Genomic DNA, 26841 nt, shown 5'->3' with positions numbered 1-26841 from the left:
TCTTTGGTTTGGAAGAAGGAGTTCCACATAGATTAGGAGGCCAGCTGAGATGAATTCTGTGATCACAGCTCTAAATGAGGGAAAGACTGGCGGCCATAAGGGCAGGCATCTGGTTCCCGGCACAGAACCGGATATGTACAACCAAACCCGCCTACAGGACCCCACTTGGCCCCTTGAGGCTATTTTCACTCCTCTACTCTTACAGATCTATTTTGTTAATCTCCTTATAGTTGCTGTTTTGACTTCCCAGCCAGCTTGCTAATCAGTTTGCCTATTTGATTCACAGGGTTTGCGTTTGTCACTGAGACTTAAACACACACTTGTTTTGATTTCTTTTTGTAAAATTAGAAGCGTTTGATGTAATGACTCTACCTAGACACAGCTGGTAAAGTGAGAATAATGCTCAAGTTTGCACAGTGTAAACACAATGTCGACAATAATTAGAAATGCTATCTTTAGATGTTTAGGATAAGCTTTTTCTCAGAATTGCAGTGCATTTTTTTCCAAGTGGGGCTTTTCAGTGCATGTATATACAGAAATACTAAAAACGTAAGAAAATAGAGCAAATCAGTGAGAGCTTTGGTCAACTTGAAAGATGGCAGGAAATAAACCAACTGATTTTAGATCTGGCGTTTTTGGCTGATTGCATAAAATCTTTACATTCTCCATATTTTTCACAACTAGCATATGATCTAATAATTTTAGGTGACAGATTGCAAGTGATAAGCTGCTACAGTTTGCTAGAAACTATGCTCAGCCCAGGCTTGGCCTTCAGCGAGGGTGGGTGGGGGGGATAATGTAAGTAATAAAGATAATCAATCACCTACATTGGGAAAATTACATTTTAATTTCAGGTAACAAAAAATATATAGTTATGATACACGATGATGGTAGAATCCAATAAAACAAGGTCTACACCTGAATAGAAGTTACTTCTTTCTTTAAATCAAAGTACAAAACAGTAGCTGGTGTGCTTTATTAAGTCTATTGTTTTAAATTTAATAGGCTATCACTGGCCTTCGCTACGATCCCAAAATATATTCCTGGGCTCATATAGATTTCAGAAAGTCATACTTGTCAGTATTATGCAAACTTTGCCTAAGCATCTGAAAAAAATCCTCATTTAGTAGAGAGGTGATGTGAAAAGTAAGGCAGCACATCTATATCTATCATTTTAAATTGCCATCACGCTGTATCAACTTATTTTGTTTTTGTGAGCAACCATAATATTGAGAGACGGGGCCTTCTTATTTTTCTGCTTCTCATTTCTAATTAGATTCACTGTCGAGCTCTCTACTGCATCTCTATGATCTTCAAATTTTTCTCTGTTCAGAAAGACATCTGGAAGACAAGGAATATATAACAATAGTGAGTTAAGGGAAACCCTTTGGCGTTTAGACATCCTAACTGAGCCGTGTGAATGTACCCTCAATATTATTAAGGAGGAATATTTGTTCCAAATGGAGGCTTCCACAGTGAAAGCCAAGGGCAGGGGGGAAGGTGCTCAAATAGAGCCAAAGAGAAAGAGGGCACCAGCTCATGGAACAGGAAATGATCCAGCCAGGAGAGCCCCCCAGGTTTTGGAGGAAACCAAGAGGGGCAAAGGCATGCTGTGATTTGAAAGAGACAGAAAAAGATAACTCCAATGAGCAAGCAGCTGGTCTTTGAAATTCTTTAGAGAGAAGATTGGACTTACATCTGGACCAATTCACATGGTGAACTGGGGTGCAAATGCTCCAGTAGGGATAACACATCCCCCAATTCACTCCAACACATGAATGGCCGACACTAGAACTCTTTTTAGAACTTCACCTCATGATGTGGTGTGTGTTTGGGAGTGAGGGCAAAGAAAGAGGAACAATAACGGGAAAATGAATTTAGCTTCCTTAAGACTGCCGGCGGGGAGGAGGGTCCCTCAGGGGCTGAGCTGAATGCCATCAGAGGCCTCCTAGCTAGAGAGGCGTCCGAAATAGATGTTTCAAGGGAAGAAGAAGGGGAGGGGGAGAAGAGGTGGGCAGAGGAGGCACAGAAAGAGAAGAGGATTAGGGGTGAGAAATGCCTGGTTTACAAAAGCCAACCCATTTCTGTGAACCTTCATTAGAAGAATGACAAACACTCACATGTAAAAATCCACACCCAAAGGCTCTCAGGTACAGAGCAATCACAAGAAATGCCACGTGTGCACTTCATTAAGAGACCTGCCAGCTCAGTTTCATTTATCCAGACTGCTCTGCATTCTGCTGGCAACTGAGCTGGAAAAAAAAAATGGAAGGACAGACATACTTGAAGAGGTAAACAGAGGTGGGAACATTCTAGCTACAAAATAGGACAGATGATGCAGAAGCCAGGGGAAGGGAGAGATGAGATGACATTTTTCTTAACAAACAACAACTGCTCCTCTCTCCAACTCTACATTTGCCAGTAATGTAATATTGTGGTTTTTAAGAGAAAAAATACAACAAGAACAGACATGTGTGGTGCAGAGACAATTCTGTTGGCAGCCTATTCAAATCTACTCCCAATTCTTCTACACTTCCCAAGACCTGATTTTGTTTCAGTGTTCACCCTTTTAGAGTCTCCATGTCCAGGGACAGGCTTCCTCGATAGACCTAAACCCATCACAGAAAATCCATCTTCCTTGCTAAGGACTGTTTAGACATAGGCATGTGACATGATCACACAGGCATGTGACAATTTTGACCAATGAAATGTGGCAAGTCCTAGGTTGCATGAATGTGTGCTCAGTTGCTCAGCTGTGTCTGACTTAGCAACCCCATGAACTGCAGCCTGCCAGGCTCTTCTGTCCATGGAATTTTCTGGGCAAGAATTCTGGAGTAGGTTGCCATTTCCTCCTCCATGGCATCTTCTCAACCCAGGGATCACACCTGTATCTCCTACACAGGGAGGCAGATTCTTTTACCACTTAGCTACCTTGGAAGCCCTGACAAGCACTGGGTTACTCGCTCTTAAAACACACACATACACACAACTTCCTTCTGCCTTTGGATAATATGTGAGAACAAGTGATGGCTGGTGTCGTTGCAGCCACGTTGTTAGCACGAGGAAGTATCTGCCACTGAGGCAGGCAGGGCAGCAAGACAAAATGAGTTCCTTGATAACTTTCTTGAATGAACCAGCCCTGAAATGCCCTACTTCTGAGTTCTTGTTATGCAATATAATTCATTTCCCTATACTTAAAGTTTCTTAAAAGTGTGAACTGTAGCTGAGAGGATCCTGACTGATGCAGGGTTATTTGGTGGAGTAGAAGACAGAATGAAGCACACTTTCACAATGACTCATGAAAAGACAAAAGACAACTGTTAAGTAATTGCTGAAATTCTTTAATGTCCTTGGAATCACGTTGGATTAGAATAGCAAAGGAGGGACAGTGTCACATGTGTACAGGGCAATGTTCAGATTACAAATACGACAGGATCAACTCATTGGCTACAATTTCATCTAATAACACAAGACCCCCAACCCCAAGCTGATTGGACATACAGAATTTAGGTGAGCATTTCCTATGACCCTCTGCCCTGAACCTCACTCTCTGGGACTCACAGCAGTTTTCCTATCCATGATGGAATGTGCTGGAGCTTATTATAAACCCTGCTTTTCAGCAGGTGATGGAGGCCCTAAAGACATGCACCTGGCCAACTGTGTGTCAAAACCAAGGCTATAGTAGGGAAGAGATTTTTCTTTTTATTATCCCTGTATTAAATCTGGCCATGTTTTCCTGTGGTGGCTCTGGCGTCCTACACAGTAGAGCTCAACATTTGCAGGGAGTTTAGGCCTGGTGCAGCAGGAAAACAATTGCTGTGGCTGCCGGCCTGAGCAGGAAGCTTTGCAGCTGCATAAGTGGGCTCCCTGGAGTGGAAGGCGGGGAGAATAGGTGTGGGTAGGGGGAGGGGCTGGAGCACAGAAGGATGAATGACTGGGGCCTTGGGCCCCGTAGGGCAGGGGTAGATGTGTCCAGCTCACCAGGAGCCACGGTGCGCTGACTCAGGCATGCCGCATCCTGCTAGTGGGGGTGACCTCAGGTGAGTGGGGGGAGGCAGCTGGAGGTCTTTCCAGGTGCATCTGGTAAAAAAACAGGACCCTCTAGTCTGCACCCTGCCCTCCTTCAGATTGAGACAGTGCCAAGTGTGATGGAACCTACCCTGCTGGCCAAGTGATGCCAGGAGGTAAAATGTGGAAGGGAGGTGTTGGGGGAGGAGCTGCTGGCCACCCATGTACATGTAGGATTCACACCTGGGATCGCAAGCCTGGTCTAAATATATCTGATTTCTAGGATGAATTGATGAATTTTCTACCTTTCCTACCTTGGGAACTTCTCTTTTCTCTTCAGGAGTCTCTCTCAAAGGAGTGATTCCAGTTCTCAGGGACATTTTGAGCTTTGGGATCTGGTTTTAGGTATTCCTGGGAAATAAACTGCATTTGGCAAAAGGAAAGGTCTCATTTCATGAACCCTGAACACCCTACAGCACCAGATGCTGCCTCGAAAAGCTAATTTTATTCCCAAGGGAAGCCACAGGTGGGGGTGACCACTCTCTACTTTCCTGCGTTTAGAGCTTGAATTTGGTTCCACACTCTGCCTCCCCAGGCTGTAATAAAGTGACTTTGTTTTTCCCTCTCTTTCCACTCTAGGGCCACAAGCTCTGCCTTGCCCCTAAAACCTCAGTGCCTGGTGCCACAGAGCGGGTGGCCGCAGCATTCTGCTGCAGGAGCAATGGCTAGAGATTCCAGGCGGTGGGGAAACCTGGATTAGCCCAGAAGCAGCTACACTTGCCACAACCCACAGGACCATAAAGCCCTAAATGCAGCCTGGGTTGAAGGCAGAGAACCAGCACTCCCAGGTTTTGGCTCCCATATCATCTCAGAAACAAAAAATCAAAACACCATCGGAGTCCCCTTCCTCTCTGCTTGTCCACAACCCGCCATCACTCCAGGTCAATTAATCCTCTAGAATTCCAGGCTGGAAAACTCAGCTCTAGTAGTCAGCAGACAGGTCTCAACAGGCGTTATGGATTTCAAACCAGAAGCCTAGCCTTCTGAGCCCACTTAAGCCCCTTTCCACTTGCCATTTGTGCCAGGACAGACAGTGCTGCAGGCAGGATGCCAAGAACATCCACGCTGGGAGGTCCCACCAGGCCCTGATGTGAAGAGAGGAGCCGTGCGCCCTCTGGACCCACTATGCTCAACCACACCTTACTCTACAGCCACTGAATCATGACAAAGACGGGCACCTGATTAAAAACCCCACCCGTTTCAAACCCTTTCCATAATTTTGACCAACAACTTTAATTGATAATAGAAAAACATCTTATCTCTAAATAAAACTAATGCTGACAGAAAAGACCGATGCTGAAAACCAGCCATGTGGCTGACATGAGCCCGTGCCTGGCCACATTTACAGCAGTGCGGCTTCCACAGAAAGAGACGCTGAAAAGCTTGAGGACCCGTGTTTAATAAATCAAACTCTGCTGGCATCATCAGAATATTCACAGTTTGCAACCGGATCCGTGTCCCTTCTCACTTGCAGACTTGGAGGTGTTTTAGGAGAAAGTGACTTCTTCGCTGAGCTGTTCTGATGTGTAATTCTTTACGTCTGGAGTACCTTCGACATGGCATCGTGCCCGCTCTCTTTCCGCTTCATGTTTTCACAGTGTTCCTTGTGCCTCCTCCACCCTCTGCAGTGTCCTTGTCATCTTCCAGGGTGGAAACTTTGGCTTCTGGCTGGCTGGACTCAGAGGAGTCCCGGCAAGGTTTGGGGCAGGGCCTGTCGGCGGTCAGGCCTCGGGGGGATGGCCCCATCTCCTCCTTCTGGCCCTCCACGGGACTCTCTCTCCTGACTCCTGGGTCTGCAGCTGCCTGCTCCTCTATCAGTTTCACGGTCTCCCTCCCAAGCCTGTTTACCTCTTCTTCCTCAGAAGGTAGTTGGAGTAATGAGGGATGAAAGGGCTTGGTTTGGTTCCTGTGGCTCTGACTTGCTGGGGAGCTGACAGCAAGCCTCCTGGCATCTTCCCGCACTGCCAACGCCTCGGGAGCAGCACAACTTTCATCTTGCTTCTGAGCCTCCCCTGAAACAGACAGCGGGTGGGGGGGATCAGCATCAGACCTCCAGCTGGAATTCAGCCCTCACTTCCCCTCTCCTCCCAACCTCCAGCCCACTGTGGCCGGGCCTCCGAGGTAGAAAATGCTGCCGAAGGCAACACAGGGCCCACAAAAAAGAAAGCAGCCACTCTGGTGACTCCTGTGTCATTAATTGAAGGAAAGGGGTCACGTGGGCCGTGTCTGTAACCCCTCCTTTCCAGGAGCCTGGTTATCACCTGCTTCGCTCACTGATGGTGACTACTTGAGCTCATGAAATATTTAAACTGAGGACAAAGGTTTTGTGCGTTGTGTAGCTCAGGGAAGATCTGGGGCTTTTCAGTAATACAAAGTGGTTCTGGCTTCTTCAGTGGGGGAAAAAGGAGTAGTTAGGAGAGATTGAGTGCCCCCGACCCCCAATCTCCATCAGCACCTCATTCTTTGATGCCGACCACTGGTACTTCCTCAATTTTAATAAAAGGTTATATGCAAAAGCAGCTTCAAGCTCCCTACCCCTCCTAACTAAACTGTTCTCCCTAAACTTGTATAATAGAAATTCTCCAGCTGCAACTAGAGGGGGATGAAAGAGAACGTGGGCCCCTGAGAACCAGCCTCCTGCCCCCATTTTCCTATTTGCTTGCTTTGTAATCAGGACAACCTGTTCTGCCTCCTTTTTTTCAGACATAAAATAAAGGGCAGGGCTCTCTAATGTCCCTTTTGAACCTAACAAGCCACAGGGGCTCTGCGTGCCTGGGAAGAAGCACTTGGGGAATGAACTCTTAGCACCTGGACATGTGCATTCAACACCAGACACCAAGGTTCCCAGAAGTCAAGACTGGTTTAGCCCTCAGGCCAGACGGGGATAAAGTGTCTGGAAGAGGCTTGCTGGGCAGATTGCAAGGGTAAGGGGGCTGGGGCATGTTTCCTGGTTCCCCAGATGGAGTCAGAGCAGAACCCACCACAATCAGACCTGTATCAGATATATGCAGGTGCAACTTCAAGCTGAAAGATGGAATTTGGGGGAGCTAAGTTGGACTGTGAAGAAAGCTGAGCGCCGAAGAATTAATGCTTTTGAACTGTGGTGTTGGAGAAGACTCTTGAGAGTCCCTTGGACTGCAAGGAGATCCAACCAGTCCATTCTAAAGGAGATCAGCCCTGAGTGTTCTTGGAAGGACTGATGCTAAAGCTGAAACTCCAATACTTTGGCCACCTCATGCGAAGACTTGACTCATTGGAAAAGACTCTGATGCTGGGAGGGATTGGGGGCAAGAGAAGGGGACGACAGAGGATGAGATGGCTGGATGGCATTGCCGATTTGATGGACATGAGTTTGGGTGGACTCTGGGAGTTGGTGATGGACGGGGAGGCCTGGCGTGCTGCAGTTCATGGGGTCGCAAAGAGTCGGACATGACTGAGCGACTCAACTGAACTGAAAGGAGAACTGTAGGAGGTTTGAAAGAAAGTTGACTTGTTTGATCACATTTCACTTACTGAATTAAGTAACTATGTGTTTTTTAACATTTATTTACCCAATCAAATGTTTAAAAGTTTTAAGAAATTTAAACATGGCTGAACCCTGGCAAAAATTCTGAGAAACTCTAGAAGAGATGAAATACTGATGAGATCAGATGGACCATAAGACTGCAATGAAACAGCTAAGATGAAGGGTGGGAAGAATGACGGAAGAGGAGATGACACAGAGAGAGTGGTGGGTATGACAACTGACAGGCTGGTCCCTGGGGAAGAGGACTGTGGTCTCCTTCAACAGACAGAGCTTGACCTCTGTCCCCACACTCCAGATCTCTAGTTCTTCTGATATAGATTTGCATCTCACCTTTCAAAAGAAGCCATTTCTTTCTCTTTAGCTCTTTGGATGACCACAGAAATCCCCCAGCAACAAAAATTTAATTCTTTTATATATACTCTAAAGCCTGTGTTTTAGTTATGGACAACTCTCCTGAGAACTCATTGACCTCAGTAAGTATTGTATCTGAAAATGAGACCATTACTTGTGTTTACAATGAGATTCTTGAATGTATAAATGAGTGACTAAAGCAAGTCTTGATTTTTAAAAAAGTAACTATTCAGATCTGTTCAGCCAGGATAGTGTATGTTAGTTCCTAATAGGTTCCCATCCTCCTTCTGCTGAGATCCAACCTGTTGGGAGAGGAACCTTTCCTAAAGCTTTGCTCCTCCAAGTGGAGTCTGTGGACCAGCAGTGGCAGCATCACCTGGCAGCTTGTTAGACATGCAGAGTCCTACCCCAGACCTACTGTTTCAGAGCCTGCATTTTAATAAGGTCACAGGTGATGTGGGTGGATGTTACAGTGTGAGAAACACTAGAACTGAAACACAAATCTGACCATGCCTTTCCCCAGCTTTCAAATCTCTAAGAGCTGTCTGTGCCCAGGGAGCAAAGCCCAAGCTTCTCCTGACATTCAAGGCCTTAAGTGACTCAACATCCATCTACCTGCCATACCAACTCTCCTCATATCCCTACATTCCAGCCACACAGAACCCTTCATGGCACCCGGCCCTGCCCTCTGTGCCTTTGCTTATGTGCTTGATGCCTCTATGACCATCACTCTTGATGCATCCAGATGACCAGTTTCAAGAGTGAGCCCTACCCTCCACCTCCTTCATGAAGCCTATTTGATAAATCTACCCAGAGGTAATCTCCCCACTGTCCTAATCCCCACAAAATTGTGTCTGAACCGCCAAGGGAACTTTGTGCTTTTAACCCTTAGATTGTTACTTACATATAACTATTTTATAAAACCCACCTGAAGTTTAATATCTTACCCAATTAATCTTTTACCCTGGCCAGTGCTCTACACTGGGGGCTCAATAAATAGCTTATTAAACATTTGAATCTATGGACATTTACATCAGTGCCTGAATAAATGAACATATTAGTACATATATTTCAATACTATCCATTAATAAATGAAAGCAATCCTCAAATTAATTTATTCCAGGTTCAGGTTGCCACCCTAAAAGTTCTTAAAATGGCACTTTCAGAAAAAAAAAAAAAAAAGATTTCTAACTCACACAAGCATTTAGCTACACCTGAGATAACTCAGGGAGGCAATCACATAATTTTTGTACAAACAAGTGAAAAATGCTATAGTGGTTGTACAGAAGACAAGGGAAACAGCCAAAATGAGCCAGTGTCCAGCACAGCACGAGAAACTTTACTCAGAAAGGGTAAATTATGGTCTTTTCTACAGTGAAAATTTTCACCAGTGTGAGATGAATAAAATCCTTCTGGAGATTACTCTTATGAAATTACTTCTACCAGGACACTTAATAGTATATTCTGGCGCCCCTGAAAAATTAATTAACCTGATCCGTAACAACCTAACCCCTAAGCCTTTTGCAGTGTTTTTACTGTGGGTCAGGTTAATCTTCTCTATCGTAATTTGCATCTAAGGGAGAGTGGTCTAAAGTACACTGAGGCCGTCTGGTCACCAGCCCCCTGCCTCACGGCATTTCTTTAGATGACGTTCCACGTGCGTTCAAGCGTATGAATCTTTTAACATGGCAAACCTCTGAGATTACCAGGGAGAACTTTTCAACGTTTGGAGGGTGAGGGGAGGGGAGCTACGCTGCCGTCATCATTATCGAGCAAGACACAGCCACAGTGAGGGGGTGAACAAGGCTGTAACTCTCTTATCTGGTTCTAGTGCAGATTGTTGGAGGAGGAAATGGCAGCCCACTCCAGTGTTCTTGCCTGGAGAATCCCAGGGACGGCGGGGCCTGGTGGGCTGCCGTCTATGGGGTCGCACAGAGTCGGACACGACTGAAGCGACTTAGCAGCAGCAGCAGCAGTGCAGATTATTTTTTTTTCCTGAGAAAGCCTAGATTCTCAGACCATATAGAGACCAGGCTCTGAGACAGGATTGTGGGTCAACAGCGGGATCCACAAATCCTCTTCTCCCTTTTGTTTATCCCAAAGATATCCAAAATGTATACTCAAGTCATGATCAGAAGACTAAGAAAAGTTACTGAAAATACCACAACACTTGAGCTAATAATGAGGGCCTCTGGTTATTCGCTGTGGGAACAGAATCTCCCTTAACTCTGTGGTTCTGGAATGTTGATCTTAAGCTGTGGGAGTTTTATTTTTCCTTTGAGAACAGACACACGGCATGCCCATTTCCATAAAAGAAAGATTTCTGAATTAGCTCAGAATCGGAAAATAGTGTTACCCCCAAATAGGAATTAATCTGTGCTGCTGTAGCAAACAGAATTAGCATCATTAATACTTATTAATAACAACATACATACCAATAATGATGAGGCAATCAACTGATAAAAATGCGTTAGGACACAAATAGTGTGGAAAGAAAAAAAAACATTTTCTCTAAAAGATGAAAAACATTAGCTCTTTGTGGAAAAGATTGCAAGTCTCCTAAAAACCATGTCCCCCTCCCCAAACACCGGCCCAAAGGGCACATTCGTCTTCTTTTGTGAACTGGTCTCTGATGGGCTCTGTCCTCCTTAGTGCGAGCTGCTTTCAGCTGGAATTAATCAGAGATACAGCGGTGATGAGGCCACCCCAGACACTGACAGCAGCTACATAAACGCTTCCTTGTTGCCATGCGCGCTGGCAAAGGATGGAGCTGGAACAATGAAAGCTAATGATGGGACTCTGGAAGCTATCATTTTGAATCAGACCATCCCTTATGCCACCCTCATGAAAATCAAGCCAGGCTCAGACTCCATGTCAGGTTAGCAGGCCTGGGAGCTCAGCGAGCCCACAGCAGACAGAGGGCTTTAGATGTCCATGGGAGCACTGGATGCTGGCATGGGATGACCACTTGCCAAGACATGTCCCAGATGGCAGTGGGCTATGGTGTGTTATGGGACAGCCTTGCAAACAGCCACACGCTGCTGGCTGGAAAGTCAAAGCTAGAAAGTCCCAGCTTTGTCTTCCGGCCACCGTGGAAACCACCCGAGTCAGGGGCTCTCTCCAGGAATTCTCTCTGCTTGTGCTTGGAGGACTTCTCTGTTGAAATCTCAGATCTGTCTTGGCTTTTCCTCTTATGATTTCATGCACTAGTATGAGTGATCAGAATGCGCTTCAAAACACAGCTGTGCAAAAGCAGAGGTGACTGAGCCTTGCTGAACCCAGGTCAGAGAAGCAGAACCACTCATCTGATCCAAAGACTCATGATAAATAATACACAGCTGTGGCTTTAAGTTCTAAATTTGGGGGTGCTTTGTTACACAACAGTTAATAATAGACAGTTGGGGAGCCACTTGACATTTTATGAGCACAGTACAACTATGATGGAAAACGTGCTCCAGAAGCTTTATCCTATAGCAGCAGGATAAAGATGGGAAGGGAGTCAGGAGATTCTGGGAGGCAGGAAAACCAGAATGGAGGCCTTTCCCAGGAGGTCAGGAGGGCCCAAACCAAGCCAGAGGTGATAGGAATGGAGATGCAAGAAACTCTGAGGAAATAGTAGCAACAGACCAGATATGGATGGAGAAGGAAAGTGCAGAGTGGTTGATGATGACTCTGAGGGTTGCTGGAGAGTTAAGTGACAAGAAGAAGGGCAGCAGGAAGGGCTGTGATGTCACATTTGAGAAGTCCATAGAGTATGTTGGTGGGACAGGTTGTGCTTTGGGAAAGATAGGACAGTGACTCTGTAAATGAGACCCACTGGGGAAAAATATTTCAAATATATTTTGGTAGAGGTGATGGTTGAAGGCATGATTCTCAGCAAAAGAACATGTAGAGGAAATTGTAGAAACACAGGAAAGAACCTTGATACCCATGTGCTGGGTATCAGTTCAGTTCAGTTGCTCAGTCGTGTCTGACTCTGCAACCCCATAAACCGCAGCACACCAGGCCTCCCTGTCCATCACCAACTCCCGGAGTTTACCCAAACTCATGTCCACTGAGTCGGTGATGCCATCCAACCATCTCATCCTCTGTCGTCCCCTTCTCCACCTGCCCTCAATCTTTCCCAGCATCAGGGTCTTTTCAAATGAGTCAGCTCTTTGCATCAGGCGGCCAAAGTATAGAGTTTCAGCTTCAACATCAGTCCTTCCAATGAACACCCAGGACTGATTTCCTTTAGAATGGACTGGTTGGATCTTCTTGCAGTCCAAGGGACTCTCAAGAGTCTTCTCCAGCTCCACAGTTCAAAAGCATCAATTCTTCTGTGCTCAGATTTCTTTATAGTCCAACTCTCACATCCATACATGACTACTGAAAAAACTATAGCCTTGATTAGGTGGACCTTTGTTGACAAAGTAATGTCTCTGCTTTTAATATGCTGTCTAGGTTGGTCATAACTTTCCTTCCAAGGAATAAGCGTCTTTTAATTTCATGGCTGCAGTCACCATCTGCAGTGATTTTAGAGCCCCCTCAAATAAAGTCAGTCGCTGTTTCCATTGTTTCCCCATCTATTTGTCATGAAGTGATGGGGCCGGATGTCATAATCTTAGTTTTCCGAATGTTGAGTTTTAAGCCAACTTTTTCACTTTCCTCTTTCACTTTCATCAAAAGGCTCTTTACTTCTTCTTTGCTTTCTGCCATAAGGGTGGTGTCATCTGCATATCTGAGGTTATTGATATTTCTCCTGGCAATCTTAATTCCAGCTTGTGCTTCTTCCAGCCCAGCATTTCTCATGATGTACTCTGCATATAAGTTAAATAAGTAGGGTGAAAATATACAGCCTTGATGTACTCCCTTTCCTACTTGGAACCAGTCTGTTGTCCATGTCCAGTTCTAACTGTTGCTTTCTGACCTGCATACAGGTTTCTCAAGAGGCAGGTCAGGTGGTCTGGTATTCTCATCTCTTTCAGAATTTTCCACAGTATATTGTGATCTACACAGTCAAAGGCTTTGGCATAGTCTCAATAAAGCAGAAATAGATGTATATTAGTTATCTAATGGTGTACAACAAATTACCTTGAAACTTAGCAGCTTATGACTTGGGAGCCTGTAGAAGTTTATCTGGGTGGTTCTTGCTAATGGTCTCTAATGTGGTTGTCATCTAAACCTTTACAAGGGCTGCTGTCATCTGAAGGTTTGCCTGGGGCTGGAGAATCTGCTTCCAAGATGGTGCACTCACGTGGCTGATGGCTGGAGGCCTCAGTTCCAGGCCACATGAAGAGCATGTAGGGATGGTCAAGAATCATTGTGATGTGGCACCCATCTTTCTCTATGGTGAGTGATCCAAGTCAGAGAGCGCAAGGCAGACCATGTGCCTTTTATAACTTGACCTCAGAAGTCAGGTACCATCACTTCTGTTGTAACCCATCAGTCACATAGACCAGTGTGGGAGAGAACTATACAAGGGCATGAATGCCAGGAAGTGGGGATCATTTGGGACCATCTTGGAAGCTGGCAACCACATTGGGGGTGTAGGAAGAAGCTGAGCAAAACTCAGAAAGATGTGAAATATAGTTTAGCTAGAGAAACAAGACTACCACCTGGGAAGAGATCTGGTTCTCACCCTGTTGCTTCATCTGGCACCTTAAATGGTCCCTTGATCTCCTTTAAAACACACTGCCTCCAGAAAGTATGACTGGTAAGGAAGATTTTTCCCTCATTCAACTGATTCCCAGACTACTTACCACATGTCAGGCAATGTGTCAAGATTTCCCCGAGGTTGGCAGTGTCTCATCTCATTGTCTTATAGGAAAGGAAACTGAAGCTGAAGTTACCAGTCCAAGTTCTCACAACCAGTGTGATGTGAGGCTGGAATATGAACCCAGGTTGCTTAAATCCTGCACCCTCACTCTTAGCCTCTTTCCACTATGCTGAGAGTACAGGAACCAGTGTTCTTCTGCTGGAAACTCCAAATAAGAGGAAGAATGAGGGATGACCCAAAAGTGCTGCAGATGCTGCAGAAGGGTGAAGGACTGGTGTCCACTCATCCCCTGCACCAGGCACAGGCCAAGAAAGGGTCAAGAAATCAAGGGCTTGCTTACCATCCTTGGGACTTGCTTTGTTTTCAGTGGGCTGCTCCACAAACTTGAGCAGTGGGGATCTTGACCTCTGCATGGTGGGAAGAGCCGGGTCACTGAACAGTATGGTGTCTTTGCCCCCTGTCACAGAAAAGAGGAGAATGGACATATTATGTCACCACTGGAGTGGTGGCAACACTCAGCCCACCCAAGAGACTGGCTCTTTGGGTGAGAAGGCTCCTTCTTCAATCATAGACAGTGCCATGGTGGAGAAGGGCCAGCCTACCCTCTCCACAGTGAAGGCAGGGCAGAGGGGTCCAGGGCCAGCTGCCTATGAGTCCTAAAGTCTGCTCAGAACACAGATGCCCACAAATGCCACCATTAAAGGGTAGCATGCTGTATCTATCAGAAACTGAATGGCTTTCATCTGGGTGAGACAATAGCAATACTAACAAGAGTAGTCGAGCGCTTTGAGTGCAGGCTCTGGAGCCATGCTGCAGTGCTTGTGTCCTGGAGCCCATTACGAGCTAGCCGGGTGACCTCAGACAAGTCACTGAGCCTCTCTGAGCCTCAGAGCCCTCATCTGTACAGTGAGGAAGAATAACAGCAGCCACCTCAGGGGGTGGTGGAGATAAAATGTACTGATTCACATAAAACATTTAGGCATTTCGTCAGCACTCAAGAAATTTCACAGATTGAAATGACTGTTTTATGGAACCAGTAGAACTGCCATACACACTGGGTCTGATTTAATTAGATTTGGTCATTTAAATTGAATCATAAGTATGTCATAAGGCAGGTAGTATCAGGTTCCCCAAATGATCACAGCTAGACTCTATTTAGGATATAAAGACACATCCCAGCCAAACCCTTTTATCAATTCATATGAGCTCCCTAAGTGGGCAAAGAAAGCCTGAGGTGAAGAGGAAGAGGAAAGGAAAACCATTACAACTCTATTTTTGAGGCCATGGCAAGGTATGAAGGTGGGGAGCAGGGAGGTGTGGCTTTGAAATGTGAGCTTGTACACATGGACACAAAACACGTACACAGAAGGTGATGCTGCCCCAGTGGTCAGGTGAGGGAGGATTTGATCTCCAACTCCTGCCCATGAACCCCAAAGATTCTCTTGGTGGGTACCACCATGCCAACAGTGAACCCCAGGGCCATGGCCCAGCCCATGCTTCAGCCTCAGCTGTCTGGCTTTGAATGAAACCATAAGAAGCCAAGTCACTGAATGTCTCTGGGGCTCTAAAGTTCTATGATTCTACTCAGGTTTGGTGGAGCACAGAATGGTACTTGGGTCAAGATGTCCACTGCCTTGGAGAACGAGGTGAACCTTGGCCTGTACCTCTGAGCCCTTAACTTGTTTATAATACTACCCTCCCTGTTGGCCATACATGTAATCTTATTAACTTGATTTCCAAAACTAGTAGAGAGTTTGGCATATGGCAGGTGCTTCATAAACAGCTGATAACTGTGAATAAATGGTTGATGCATCCTTGGGAATCCTGATGTTTACTTGGTGGGTATAGATGCCCGCGGCTCCCTCAGGCAGGTGGAGCTTGTTATTAGCAGCCATCACTCTTGGGTTTCTGCTTCATGAGGGTCATCCCAGAAGAAGAGGGATCTGATATGAGCTGGCCCTGAAGTTCTCCAGAAGTATAGATATTGTCTCAAGTTGAAAGAAATCCAGAATCTTTAGGACCACAACCTGGAGAGGTTTCCCAAGGAGAACCACTGAACTGAAGCTTTGGATATTTTAAGAGGCTCTCCGGATGTAGCTATGACAAACCTAGAGAGTATATTAAAAAGCACAGACATCATTTTGCCAATAAAGGTTCACCAAGTCAAAGCTATGGTTTTTCCAGTAGTCACGTATGGATGTGACAGTTGGACTATAAAGAAAGCTGAGTGCCGAAGAATTGATGCGTTTGAACTGTGGTGTTGGAGAAGACACTTGAGAGTCCCTTGGACTGCAAGGAGATCCAACCAGTTCATCCTAAAGGAAATCAATCCTGAATATTCATTGAAAGGATTGATGCTGAAGCTGGAACTCCAATACTTCGGCCACCTGATACGAAGAGCTGACTCATTGGAAAAGACCCCAATGCTATGAAAGATTGAAGGCAGGAGGAGAAGGGGACAACAGCGGATGAGAAGGTTGGATGGCATCACAAACTCGATGCACATGAGTTTGAGTAAGCTCCACGAGTTGCTGACAGACAGGGAAGCCTGGCGTGCTGCAATCCATAGGGTTGCAAAGAGTCGGACACAACTGAGCAACTGAACAACAGGATGAAGTCAACCCAGTCAGGTCTCCCCTTGTGTTGCAAAGATACAATCTAGAAACACCATGAGGCAATAATGGTTGTTATGAAGCCATACCAGATGTCTCAAGTGGGCTTCTTTTGTTTCTCTTCAATAAGTCACTGTCCTAAGTTAGGGGGAGAATTGCAATTCCTGTTCCATCTTTCCATCAGATACGCTGGCAGCAGAGGCACACTCTATCCTCTGTGCCCCAACAAGCCTTCCAAGTCCACTTTGTCCTGTGGCCAAGGAATCAGAATATGGGCGGAGCTGGGAGCTGGCTGCAGCTGAGTGGGTAAGGCAGTGGGAGGCAGACCCTCGCGCCTTCCTATTGTGAGGAATCCTCTAGGGCAGAATGACTCCCTGGCCCTCTTCAACCACAGTGAATTATCCACTCCACAATGGCTCCTCAAAAATGCTGGGGTGTGTGTGGGGGGGTGTGCTGTCATGTCTGACTCTGCAACTCCACAGACTATAGCCTACCAGGCTTTTCTGTCCATGGAGTTCTCCAGGCAAGAATACTGGAGTGAGTTGCCATGCTTCCTCTAAGGAATCTTCTCAGCCCAAGAATCAAACCTGCATCTCTTGCATCTCCTATATAGGCAGGTAGATTCTTTACCACTGAGCCACCTGGGAAGCCCTAAACTTCTACAAGAATCTGAGCAACAGGCATGCAGACAAGGGAAACAGAAACCACCATTTGTTGATAAATTAATCCGTATCTAATCAAAGTAGGGGTTGGAGGAGAAGATAAACACCTTCCAAAATCCCCACCTGCAAAGATTACTTCCTTATCTGATGGTAAAATGTCAAGATTTGGTTTTTATAAAACATTTGAAGAATTCAAAGACCCTCCTTAGAAGGCTCTCAGTTCTGTTGTTTCTAAGCCCAGACTCTCTCTGTATTGACTATGTTGAACTCTAATCTCATGGTCTGCTGTCTCCTAGCTCCATTTTGGTCCTCGGGACTGGGGAATGGGGTGTGGACGATCCACAAACTAGATTCAAACCACAATCAACGCAGGTTACACAGGCCCTTCTGTTAACTGGTGTTTGAGTTTCCAGAAGCCCTTCTGATTCCCTATAACACAACAGCACTCCTTCCTTTCTCCAAAATGTGCCAGTTACTTTCAGAATGCACATTTTCCTCCCCAGACTGATGTTGAGAGTGGAAAATACAGAATTCAAATAAAAAGCTCAAAGAGCCAGGCTCTGCTCTTGCCAGACTTTTTCCCAGCTTTCAGTGTTTCTTTTCGGAGCAGGAGCACATCCAGGAAGCCTTCTCTCAGTGCCTGCCCCCTCCCCCACCCCCTCCAAGCATCATTCTCACCCGCAGATGCCAGCAAACTATCTGCCGGGAGAAGGAGGCTGACAGATGGGGGGCTGGGGAGAGTGGAGGCCATTCCTTCCTGAAGAGCAAGGCCAACCAGCCCACCCTGTGGCTTTCTCTACAGAGCCCTGTGTCTCCCCCACCTCTCAGGGACTGTTAAACAGTCTGGAGGACTTGCTGCTTTCCAGATGATTTCTCCACATGGGCTGTGACATCTGTCAGACTTGCCTGCTTCCCGGCAAGATCACACATTTGCCCCAACTCTATCCAACACCACCAAGAGCTGTATATTGTTGGCCGAGAGAGTGAGGAGGGAGGGAGAAGAGAGTCAAAGAGAAAGAGCATGCTCCAAGGCCAAGAGAAATTCTGCCTTATAGTCATGAGAGGTGGGCTTCTTCACCACGGTCCTTTAGAGTCTTGGGAGAGATTGTTCCAGCTTCTGAATCTTTCTTCTCCAATTCAGCTTGCTTTGAGAACCAGTCCCCAGCTGATTTGATCTACACTCCCTATCCTCCCTCACTCTCCTCTCTGCCAGCCTTCTGTGTCTTTCTTTCCTGAATTGTACTTTCCCTGTGCAGATGGAGCACTGAAATGATCTGAACACCTGAGTTCAGCTTCTGTGGCCTTAAGTATTACCCAACTTCTTGAGTTTCTGTTTCCTTATGGAAATTTCTGTTTCCTTAAAATGAGGGGATCAGACTAGTTCATGAAAGGGAAGAAGGTTTTCTCTCACATGTCAACTCTGACCAGGAGGTAGCTTCCTGGAAAGCCAATGTAAAAGACTGTTTTGAGGGCCACATGTGAGATTAGCAAGGAAGGGCGATGTGATTGATTAGCTATGTCTGCCACTGGCACGGAAATGATGCTGTGTAATATATACCAAGTATTTGTCATCCTTGAACTTTTTGCTCTCAACTGTCATTCCAGGTCCAGTATTGAATGACTTGTCACATTATTCCCTTACATACTAACATCTTTATCACCTCATTGACACTTCTGTATCATTTTGTGTTTTCCTTTCACTGCATGATGCATATTTATCGCCCTTTCCTACCCACTCCAGTATTCTTGCCTGGAGAATCCCAGGGACAGAGGAGCCTGGTGGGCTGTCTATGGGGTCGCACAGAGTTGTACATGACTGAAGCGACTTAGCAGCAGCAGCAGCAGCAGTGGGACTGTTGATTCTTGGAGGGGGCGAGGGGCATGTCTAGAACGCCTGGTACCAGACTGAATTCACAAAGATGATACTCAGATAGTATCAACATGTTATGGACTGATCTCTTAGAGGAGACACAGATCCTTTCAAGACTGGGAAATAACTGAGAGCTAGCAATTCTCTGAAACCACTGGGTCTCAATCCCCTCTACTTGGCTAAAATAGTAAATATTCCCTTACTTAGCGAAAGAGGAAGAGGAAGAAGAGAAAAGTGGAAAAAGAAGAGCAAAAGGAAGTGGAGGAAGTAAGAGGAGGAAGGAAGAAGAGGAAGAGGAGAAGAAAAAAAAATAACATACTTCCTCTTGATCGGCTATTAGAGCTTAAATGGAGACCATACAACGATGAGCAGAGAGAAGGGACTGGTCTGATTTGCAGGAAAGAGGCCCCTCTCCCCGCACCATGGCTTGAAAAGGAGAGCGGGGCGGTGCCTCCTTGTAACACCCTTTATTACCGCATCAGGGCGGTGCTATCACAGTCGCATCAACTGGGTCCGGTGGGGGAATTGCCATTCTTTTTTTCTGTCCTCCCACTTTGTATCCATGTGGAGGCCAGAGATTAGAACAAACAGGCTGGGGCATAAAATTCATTCAGTCGCTGCCCTCCAAGCAAATGCTACCATTTAATATTTGCTTTGTGCTAATTGAATTCTCTATTTCAATTGACTATTCTAATCAGAAAAGTGCAAGGATACAAAGAGAATGCATTTCTATTTATTTACATGCAGGGATGATATTAATGCACTGCTATTAGCCACAAACACAGATATTTCAGAAAGAACATACTCCCAAATCCTATGGAAACATTGTAGCTCAGGCCTTCAGGCAGCAGGAGGAAAAAAAAAAAAAAAAAAAAGGAAAGAAACAATTGTTATTGCATAATAGCCATTCTAACCTAGACTAAACAACAGCAGAGATAGGAAATTCTCAGCATTCTTTCATTTATTTGACTTCCATCTTTTTACATAAGTTGTAGAAATAAAACATTGTGAAATCTCACTAAGTCATTTGGAGAGAAAAAAAAAATCCAAACGCTAGAACATGCACAGAAATAGCAATCCGACTGCACAAATAAACGATAAATTTGCCTGACTGTGTTGAAATTCAATGCAATAAAAGAAAGGCCTTCAAAAGAGATAAGGTTTTAACTGCATCAAAAGATTCTTGTGGAAAATGGATCATTCAAATCCCCAGGATGGCACTTGGCACTAATTAGGTCTGTTAGGTCTTCTGACATCAAGTTCAAGGAATCTCTACTAAAAATTGCAATTTATGAAATACACGTCCAGGCAACCTGAGGCGGCTATTCAGATTTACATTAAGAAAACATGTGGTTTTGTCCATGTCCCTGTGGCAATGTTCATTTCTCATACATTACAAGGAAGCAACGGATATGATTCAAGGGTAGAGAAGGGTTTGTGCAGAAAGGTTAAGTAACTAAAAATATATGCACAAAGTTGCTTCCAGGGAAAGAGGAGGTGGTAGAAAATGATAAATACAAGTTTCTGGAGAATGTAAAGAGAAAGAAGAAAGCTGACGGGGGTCTCATGAAGGGGGGTATTTTACTAAGACAAATGGGATAAATATAGCTAATAATGTGAAACATCAGTTTCTTCACACCCTGCACCACTGCGGAAAAAAAATCTACAGCAGAAATTTTTATTTTCAAGCTATGTAGCAAATGGAATGAGGGAAGAGGGAAGAAGGTTGTAAAGCGCATTTGGGTTAGAACAATTGTTTGTTCTTATATTCAATTTTAAGACCGATGATTAAATTGAACACATCTTTGTAAGTTCGTACATTCATTTTTAGAACGAATGATTAAATAGAATAAATTTTTGTGAGTTCTCATATTCCTTTTTAGGGGTGATGATTAAACTGAACACATCTCTATAAGACACCTACAGGGAAAAAATGAAGCAATTTACCATACTCACAAAAGTTAAAAATAACATACATACGGACATCTACAATGACAATTTCAGAATTTAGATTAGCAAACTTCATAGTTCACTTTGTATATTTATTAGTTTTTTTCTGATTTCCTCCAAAATCATGGCTTTTAACTTTCAAACACTTATAGACGTCTCAGCAATAATCTTCAAATAAAAGAACATTAAAAAGGTAAAGTCTGCTCTGCAAATTTTCAAAAAAAGAAATTTTTATAAAGTTCTGCTTACCTGGGAGACTCCACAAACCAGAAACTTCCAGAGTTCTTAATTTTTTCTCCAGTTCAGCCACCCGATTCCCTAGGATTCTGGAAAAGGGGAGAAAAATGGCAAAAGACAGATCAATAAGCTTCTGTCTCATCAGCTCTTAGGGCTGTGAGCAGGCTATCTGGGAAGGCTGGTGATGCACTAGTAGAGAGAAAATGTTTTGAGACTTAAGACACATGCTGAAAACAGTGGTGTATGTGTTTGTGTGTGTGTGTGTGTGTGAGCACGCACCCACGTGCTAAACATACACAGACTCTACTGAAAGTACATATGAAAATATAAAGTGAATGATTTAAAGTGATTTAAACCTTACTAAAGTGTTGCCATTCAAGTGAATCTTTCCCACAAAGGTAGCTGGGAAGACAAACAATGATTCTACCATTACCCAGGCACCTTACATCATTTCTATTTGGGAGTTCCTCATGGCTAAAGCGGAGAAGGCAATGGCACCCCACTCCAGTACTCTTGCCTGGAAAATCCCATGGACGGAGGAGCCTGGTGGGCTGCAGTCCATGAGGTCACGAAGAGTTGGACTCGACTGAGCGACTTCACTTTCACTTTTCACTTTCATGCATTGGAGAAGGAAATGGCAACCCACTCCAGTGTTCTTGCCTGGAGAATCCCAGGGACGGGGGAGCCTGGTGGGCTGCCGTCTATGGGGTCGCACAGAGTCGGACACGACTGAAGCGACTTAGCAGCAGCAGCAGGAGCAGCATGGCTAAAGATGACACTTAATTTTGAATACTCTTACAAGTATCACAACTTGATTCTTTGAGGGTGGATCTGAGTTTTAGAAGCAGCCAAGTCTAACAAATAAGATGAAAGAACATGCTTGGTGATGTTACTTCGAGTCAATAAAATAATACCCACCTTCTTAGACCTAACCTACGACTTACGAATGGCCATATCCTTGATATCTAGCATAATGCCTGGTAGTAGTGGGTGCTCAATAAATATATTTCATTAAATAAATGCATTTTTCATAGCTTGTAATGATCTCTGGAATTTAAAAATACACATTTGAAAAACTTTCAGAAATTATGGAATCACTAAAATAATTACACTGCTTTCCAAGATGACTATTCTGATTCACTATGATGTATAAGATCTTGAATGTGTATTTTAACAGATTACTCTGTTTACTTAGAAGCCAAACTTTATCTCTATGCATGAAGAGACCTAAATGTGGCCACATATTTCCCCTCCTTCACTCTACACAAAATTAAATATAGTTGGGAAATGATGTGATAGTCATCTCAAACTTCAATCGCTTTTCATTGGCCTGGAAATTGAAAAGCCAGTCTTTATCTTTGGGGGATTTTCTTGGCACTGCTGTGCTAAAATGATGTGGAAATCACCTTAATAACAGTGTTTCAAATTCTTTCAGCAGGAGAAACCAGAATGCCAGAATTGTTCTTCTATACTTCTTTATATTCTAGACATAGATGCACACACCCACGTACATACCAAGATCTGAATATGTAGATATCTGCATATATGTATATTGCTTCGAATGCATCCTTATTTTACCTGAATTGACTTGCAGACTCTTAATTAATATTCCCTTTGAGTTCACAGAAAACTCTTTGACGTGACTCTATGTGGTTTTGTTCATCTAGGTACTTAGAGCTTTTTTCTTTTCTTCTTTTCCTTAAGTCTTAAATTCTGCATAGTCTTTATCAATTACTTTCAATTTTCACTCCATTTGCTGGGTCTATTCGGCTTTCATGTCTCTGACCCCTCAATAAACACCTTTCTTCGTAATCTCGCTTTCAATATTTTGCTCAGACCTTCTGATCCGAGCTCCCTTTTCACCAGCTGATGGGTTTGAGATGCAATCACATTGGTGTTCAAGCTGATGCCTGCTTCTTAGAATGATCAGATCATCTGTACGTGGCTGCTTCTTGGAAACAAAAGATAAGGCTTAACTCTTCTGTGTACAATGAAAGATGCCGTCAGGGCGACGCTCAAAGGCGTGGTGAAGAGACATTTGGTTGTATTTTTTCTGATGTTCCTGGATAACGCAGCCACGTCTCCCAGAAATGTGCTGATGTGAATTTGCTGGTGTCTGGAACAATCTACTCTCAGGGACCTTGCCTTAGTTTGTTGGTGCTGACTGCTTTTTTCTTTAGTCTGACACAGGCATCTGATGCAGGGCTGGAGGTAGTAAAATGGACCCAGTAGAAGTTGTGGTAGTAGTAATGGCATCAATAACATCATCAATATCAATAACAACTATTCTATGGTTAACACAAATAGCAATTAATCTTTCCTGAATCCCAGGTCTGAATCAGAGTGCATGCCAAACATCTACCAAAAGTACACTTTCTTCTCTGACCTGACAAAACTCTGCAGTGTAGACTGTATTTTTATCCTCCTTTTATATATGTGGGCCCTAACAAACAGAGAGGTCAAGCAGTTTGTCTAAGGACACACAGCTCATCCTAAATCTATGTCTTTTCCCAACCCCCAGTGTTCTCACCCAGCACCCTCTACTCCCATTAAAAAACAGAAGCATAGAAATTAGTCAGCGTAACCAAAACTACGTGCTGGACTCAGCTGGTGATGAGCATGGATTTTTAACCTATGCCTCAGGTAGATTAACCTTTGCCTCCCAAGTTCATGTTCTTAACCAATAACACCCTCACGACACTAGAAAACCAGCATTCACATGCCTAAAGCAAGTTCTCTTTAAAACTATGCATAACTGAAATATGGATGCAGCCACAGCTGGACCTGCAAAATATAACCCAAGATCCTTCAAATGACACATGGTCTTCTAGTTGGCTTCACACTGAACAGATACAGCAGGTGGTCCACTGAATGTGATGTAACACAGCCCAGGGAGAGGAGAGGCTTATTAGAGCCTTCATAGCTGGCAGGACACACAGATGGAGACAGTAGGAGTAAAAACAGGGTCCGTTCAGTGAAGTTCAACCAATCCAACAATTATTGAGGCTGTAAGGAACAAAGATGAGAAGCTATATCCCACAAGAGCCAGTGGGGATGTAGGAAGCCAAAGGAAGAGTTATAAGAAGGAGGCAGAGGAGGAGGTGACCTTGGGATACCTGAGGAGACAGATGGACATCTCTGGGAGACAGGAAGATCCAGGAGTGCAAGGATGAGCGTGTATGCTGGGGGCAGGTCTACTCCCTAATGAAAGAGAGAAGTCAGAAGAACTGGGGACCACAGTGCCACCTGCGTAAAGCAAGAAGGGACCAGAGGAACACAGGTGAAAAGGGAACAGGCACCGCCTGGCACCAGGGCCACATGGGGAAAGGAGAGAGGGTTCCAGGTCAGGTGGCATGGTCTGTATCATCTTATTCTAGGAGGTGGTCACACAGGATGAAAAAGGCTGCTGAGATGTGCCTGACCCTTGAGAGAGCTGTTACAAGACAGACAAAGGGGTGAAATCCAGAACCCAAGTGACAGGGTTGGAAAAGCAGCCTATGAGAAAGCTGAAGTGGTGAATATAGATGACTCTTCAAGTAGTTTAGCAGGGAATCCAAGGAGACAGTCAGGGTAGTAGCTTGAGGCATAAACAGGCTTGAGAGAGGATTTTTTTCTTTGTAAGATGCGGGGTGGGGCAGGGGGGTGGTGTTTAAAATAAAGTTTTCATTTAGCTGTGGCTTGTTTTAGAATAGGGAAAATTTTAGCATATGTCTACCTGATAGCCTAGAAAAAACTTCAAGACACTGGGCTTCTAGATAGGATTTTCAGTAGTAGTTTCTGATAGTAAAACACTATGTGTACACTCTTTGTGACCCCATGGACTGTAGCCTGCCAGGCTCCTCTGTCCATGGAATTCTTCAGGCAAGAATACTGGAGTGGGGAGCCATTCCTTTCTCCAGGAGATCTTCTTGACCCAGGGATTGAACCCAGGTCTCCTGCATTGCAGGCAGATTCTTTACCATCTCTGAGCCACCAGGGAAGCCCACAGGGGATCTGCAAAAGACAGAACTAACTCAGGAACTAGCCATCACTTTGCCCTGTCCTTTCTCTCTGGACAACATGGGAAGCAGGAATCCTGAATGAGGGTCTCGGGGGGAGCCTGATCCTTAAAAGAGGAAGAGGTGGCAGTGGCCCCACACAAACTGCAGATAACCTCGCCCCCCACCTTCACCCCAGGAGATCTTCTTTTGAATCTTTGCTCTGATCCAGGACAGCTCCTGCTGCTTCCAAGATCTTGAACTTCCAGGCTACTTACCATTGTCCAGGTAAGGGAGAGAGCAGTGAAGAGTTTTAGGCAAAGCACAGAGGGTGGTGAAAGGCCAGGATGTCCTCACGCATAAACCACTGTTGCTACCACCCCACCACCGGCAGAGCGAGGGCTCGTTGGAAAAGGCTGGAGAACTGAAGGTGGTGTTCCATGAGACATGCTCTTAATATTTGTCTCTTCATCATTAACCTGTTTATAAGACACACGAACCCCATCCCTTCTTTAATAATAGCTAGACAGCTGCAGACTCGCAACAAGTACCTCAAGCAAAATGCTTATTAATGGAATATTCTCTCCAATTATAAAGTCCTAGGTTTACTCATCAGTTTGTCAAGCTGGCTCCCATTGGGCCTTCTTAGCGTTAAGGGAGGAGAAGGCAATGGCACCCCACTCCAGTACTCTTACCTGGAAAATCCCATGGACAGAGGAGCCTGGTAGGCAGCAGTCCATGGGGTCGCTAAGAGTCGGGCACGACTGAGCAGCTTCACTTTCACTTTTCACTTTCATGCGTTGGAGAAGGAAATGGCAACCCACTCCAGTGTTCTTGCCTGGAGAATCCCAGGGTTGGTGGAGCCTGGTGGGCTGCCGTCTATGGGGTCACACAGGGTCGGACATGACTGAAGCAACTTAGCAGCAGCAGCAGCATTAAGGGAGAGGAGGGTGGGGATGGGCAAGGGGTAGAGGGGGTAAGTGCCAGGCAGCAGAAACCCAGTAGGGGGCACACGCTCTTACAGAACAGACACCTGCATCCATTCCTACTGCTAATGCTCCACCTCAACAAAGCCATTTTAAAATTTTAGTTAAAAAAGGCTAAATCAAGGGGGATAAGAGCAAGCAGACCAAATTCACATTTTATTCTTAGCCCCCCCTCCATCTGTTATATAATTTGTTTTTTTCACATACCCCCAAATAAAACACTTATTGAAAGTTAAGACCCTCAAAGTATTAAAAATGGCACATTAGGTACTTTATGTACTGATATGAGGCAATCTTCAAGATCTATTGTAATGAGAAAAAAGCAAGGTGGAAAACAGTGAAAAAAACTTTTTTGATGAATGCTAGCTACCATTTGTAAAAAGATAAAAAGGGAGAAATAAAAAAGAAAATCTATATGTATATAATACATATGAGTATTTATGTGTCTATATAAATGTATTATATTATACATTTGCTTATATATGTATCCTTGGCGAGGACATATAAAAAATGAGGAACGGTGGTTTCTTCTAGGAAGGTGGATTGGGTGGCTGATAGACATTGGTTTGGAGATATACTGTTGTTTAACCTTTTAAAATGTGAATCAGATGGTTCAAAATGATTGCTGCTGCTGCTAAGTCGCTTCAGTCGTGTCTGACTCTGTGTGACCCCATAGACGGCAGCCCACCAGGCTCCGCCAACCCTGGGATTCTCCAGGCAAGAACACTGGAGTGGGTTGCCATTTCCTTCTCCAATGCAAGAAAGTGAAAAGTGAAAGTGAAGTCGCCCAGTCATGCCCGACTCTTAGTGACCCCACGGACTGCAGCCTACCAGGCTTCTCCAT

At 44.8% G+C, this 26841-nt stretch overlaps 1 protein-coding gene and 1 long non-coding RNA gene across 9 annotated transcripts in view; one reads left to right on the top strand and one right to left on the bottom strand.

The window, feature by feature from the left end:
- Positions 1-1027: 1027 nt before the first annotated feature.
- CCDC149 (coiled-coil domain containing 149) overlaps positions 1028-26841 on the bottom strand; it is a 121113-nt gene continuing 95299 nt past the window's right edge. For 5 of the 8 annotated variants that reach the window (XM_025290238.3, XM_044946031.2, XM_044946029.2 and 2 more), the window contains 4 exons: positions 21047-21123; positions 19653-19685; positions 14044-14160; positions 3321-6080 (listed from right to left, as the gene is read on the bottom strand). In XM_025290238.3, the coding sequence (XP_025146023.2) occupies positions 5653-6080; positions 14044-14160; positions 19653-19685; positions 21047-21123 (655 nt within the window). In that variant the 3' untranslated portion in view covers positions 3321-5652. Of the gene's footprint in view, positions 1342-3320; positions 6081-14043; positions 14161-19652; positions 19686-21046; positions 21124-26841 lie in introns of those variants that run through there. The other 3 variants (XM_044946033.2, XM_044946034.2, XM_044946028.2) reach the window with 3 other exon arrangements.
- On the top strand, positions 1297-5407 carry LOC123334456. Its single transcript, XR_006552322.2, has 2 exons — positions 1297-4040; positions 4648-5407. It is a non-coding gene; the product is annotated as an uncharacterized LOC123334456 (long non-coding RNA).

Source organism: Bubalus bubalis, chromosome 7 (genome assembly GCF_019923935.1).
Source record: "Bubalus bubalis isolate 160015118507 breed Murrah chromosome 7, NDDB_SH_1, whole genome shotgun sequence".
Lineage (NCBI taxonomy): Eukaryota > Metazoa > Chordata > Mammalia > Artiodactyla > Bovidae > Bubalus > Bubalus bubalis.
Note: the sequence above shows the minus strand (reverse complement) of the source record. Positions and strands in the feature narration are given on the sequence as shown.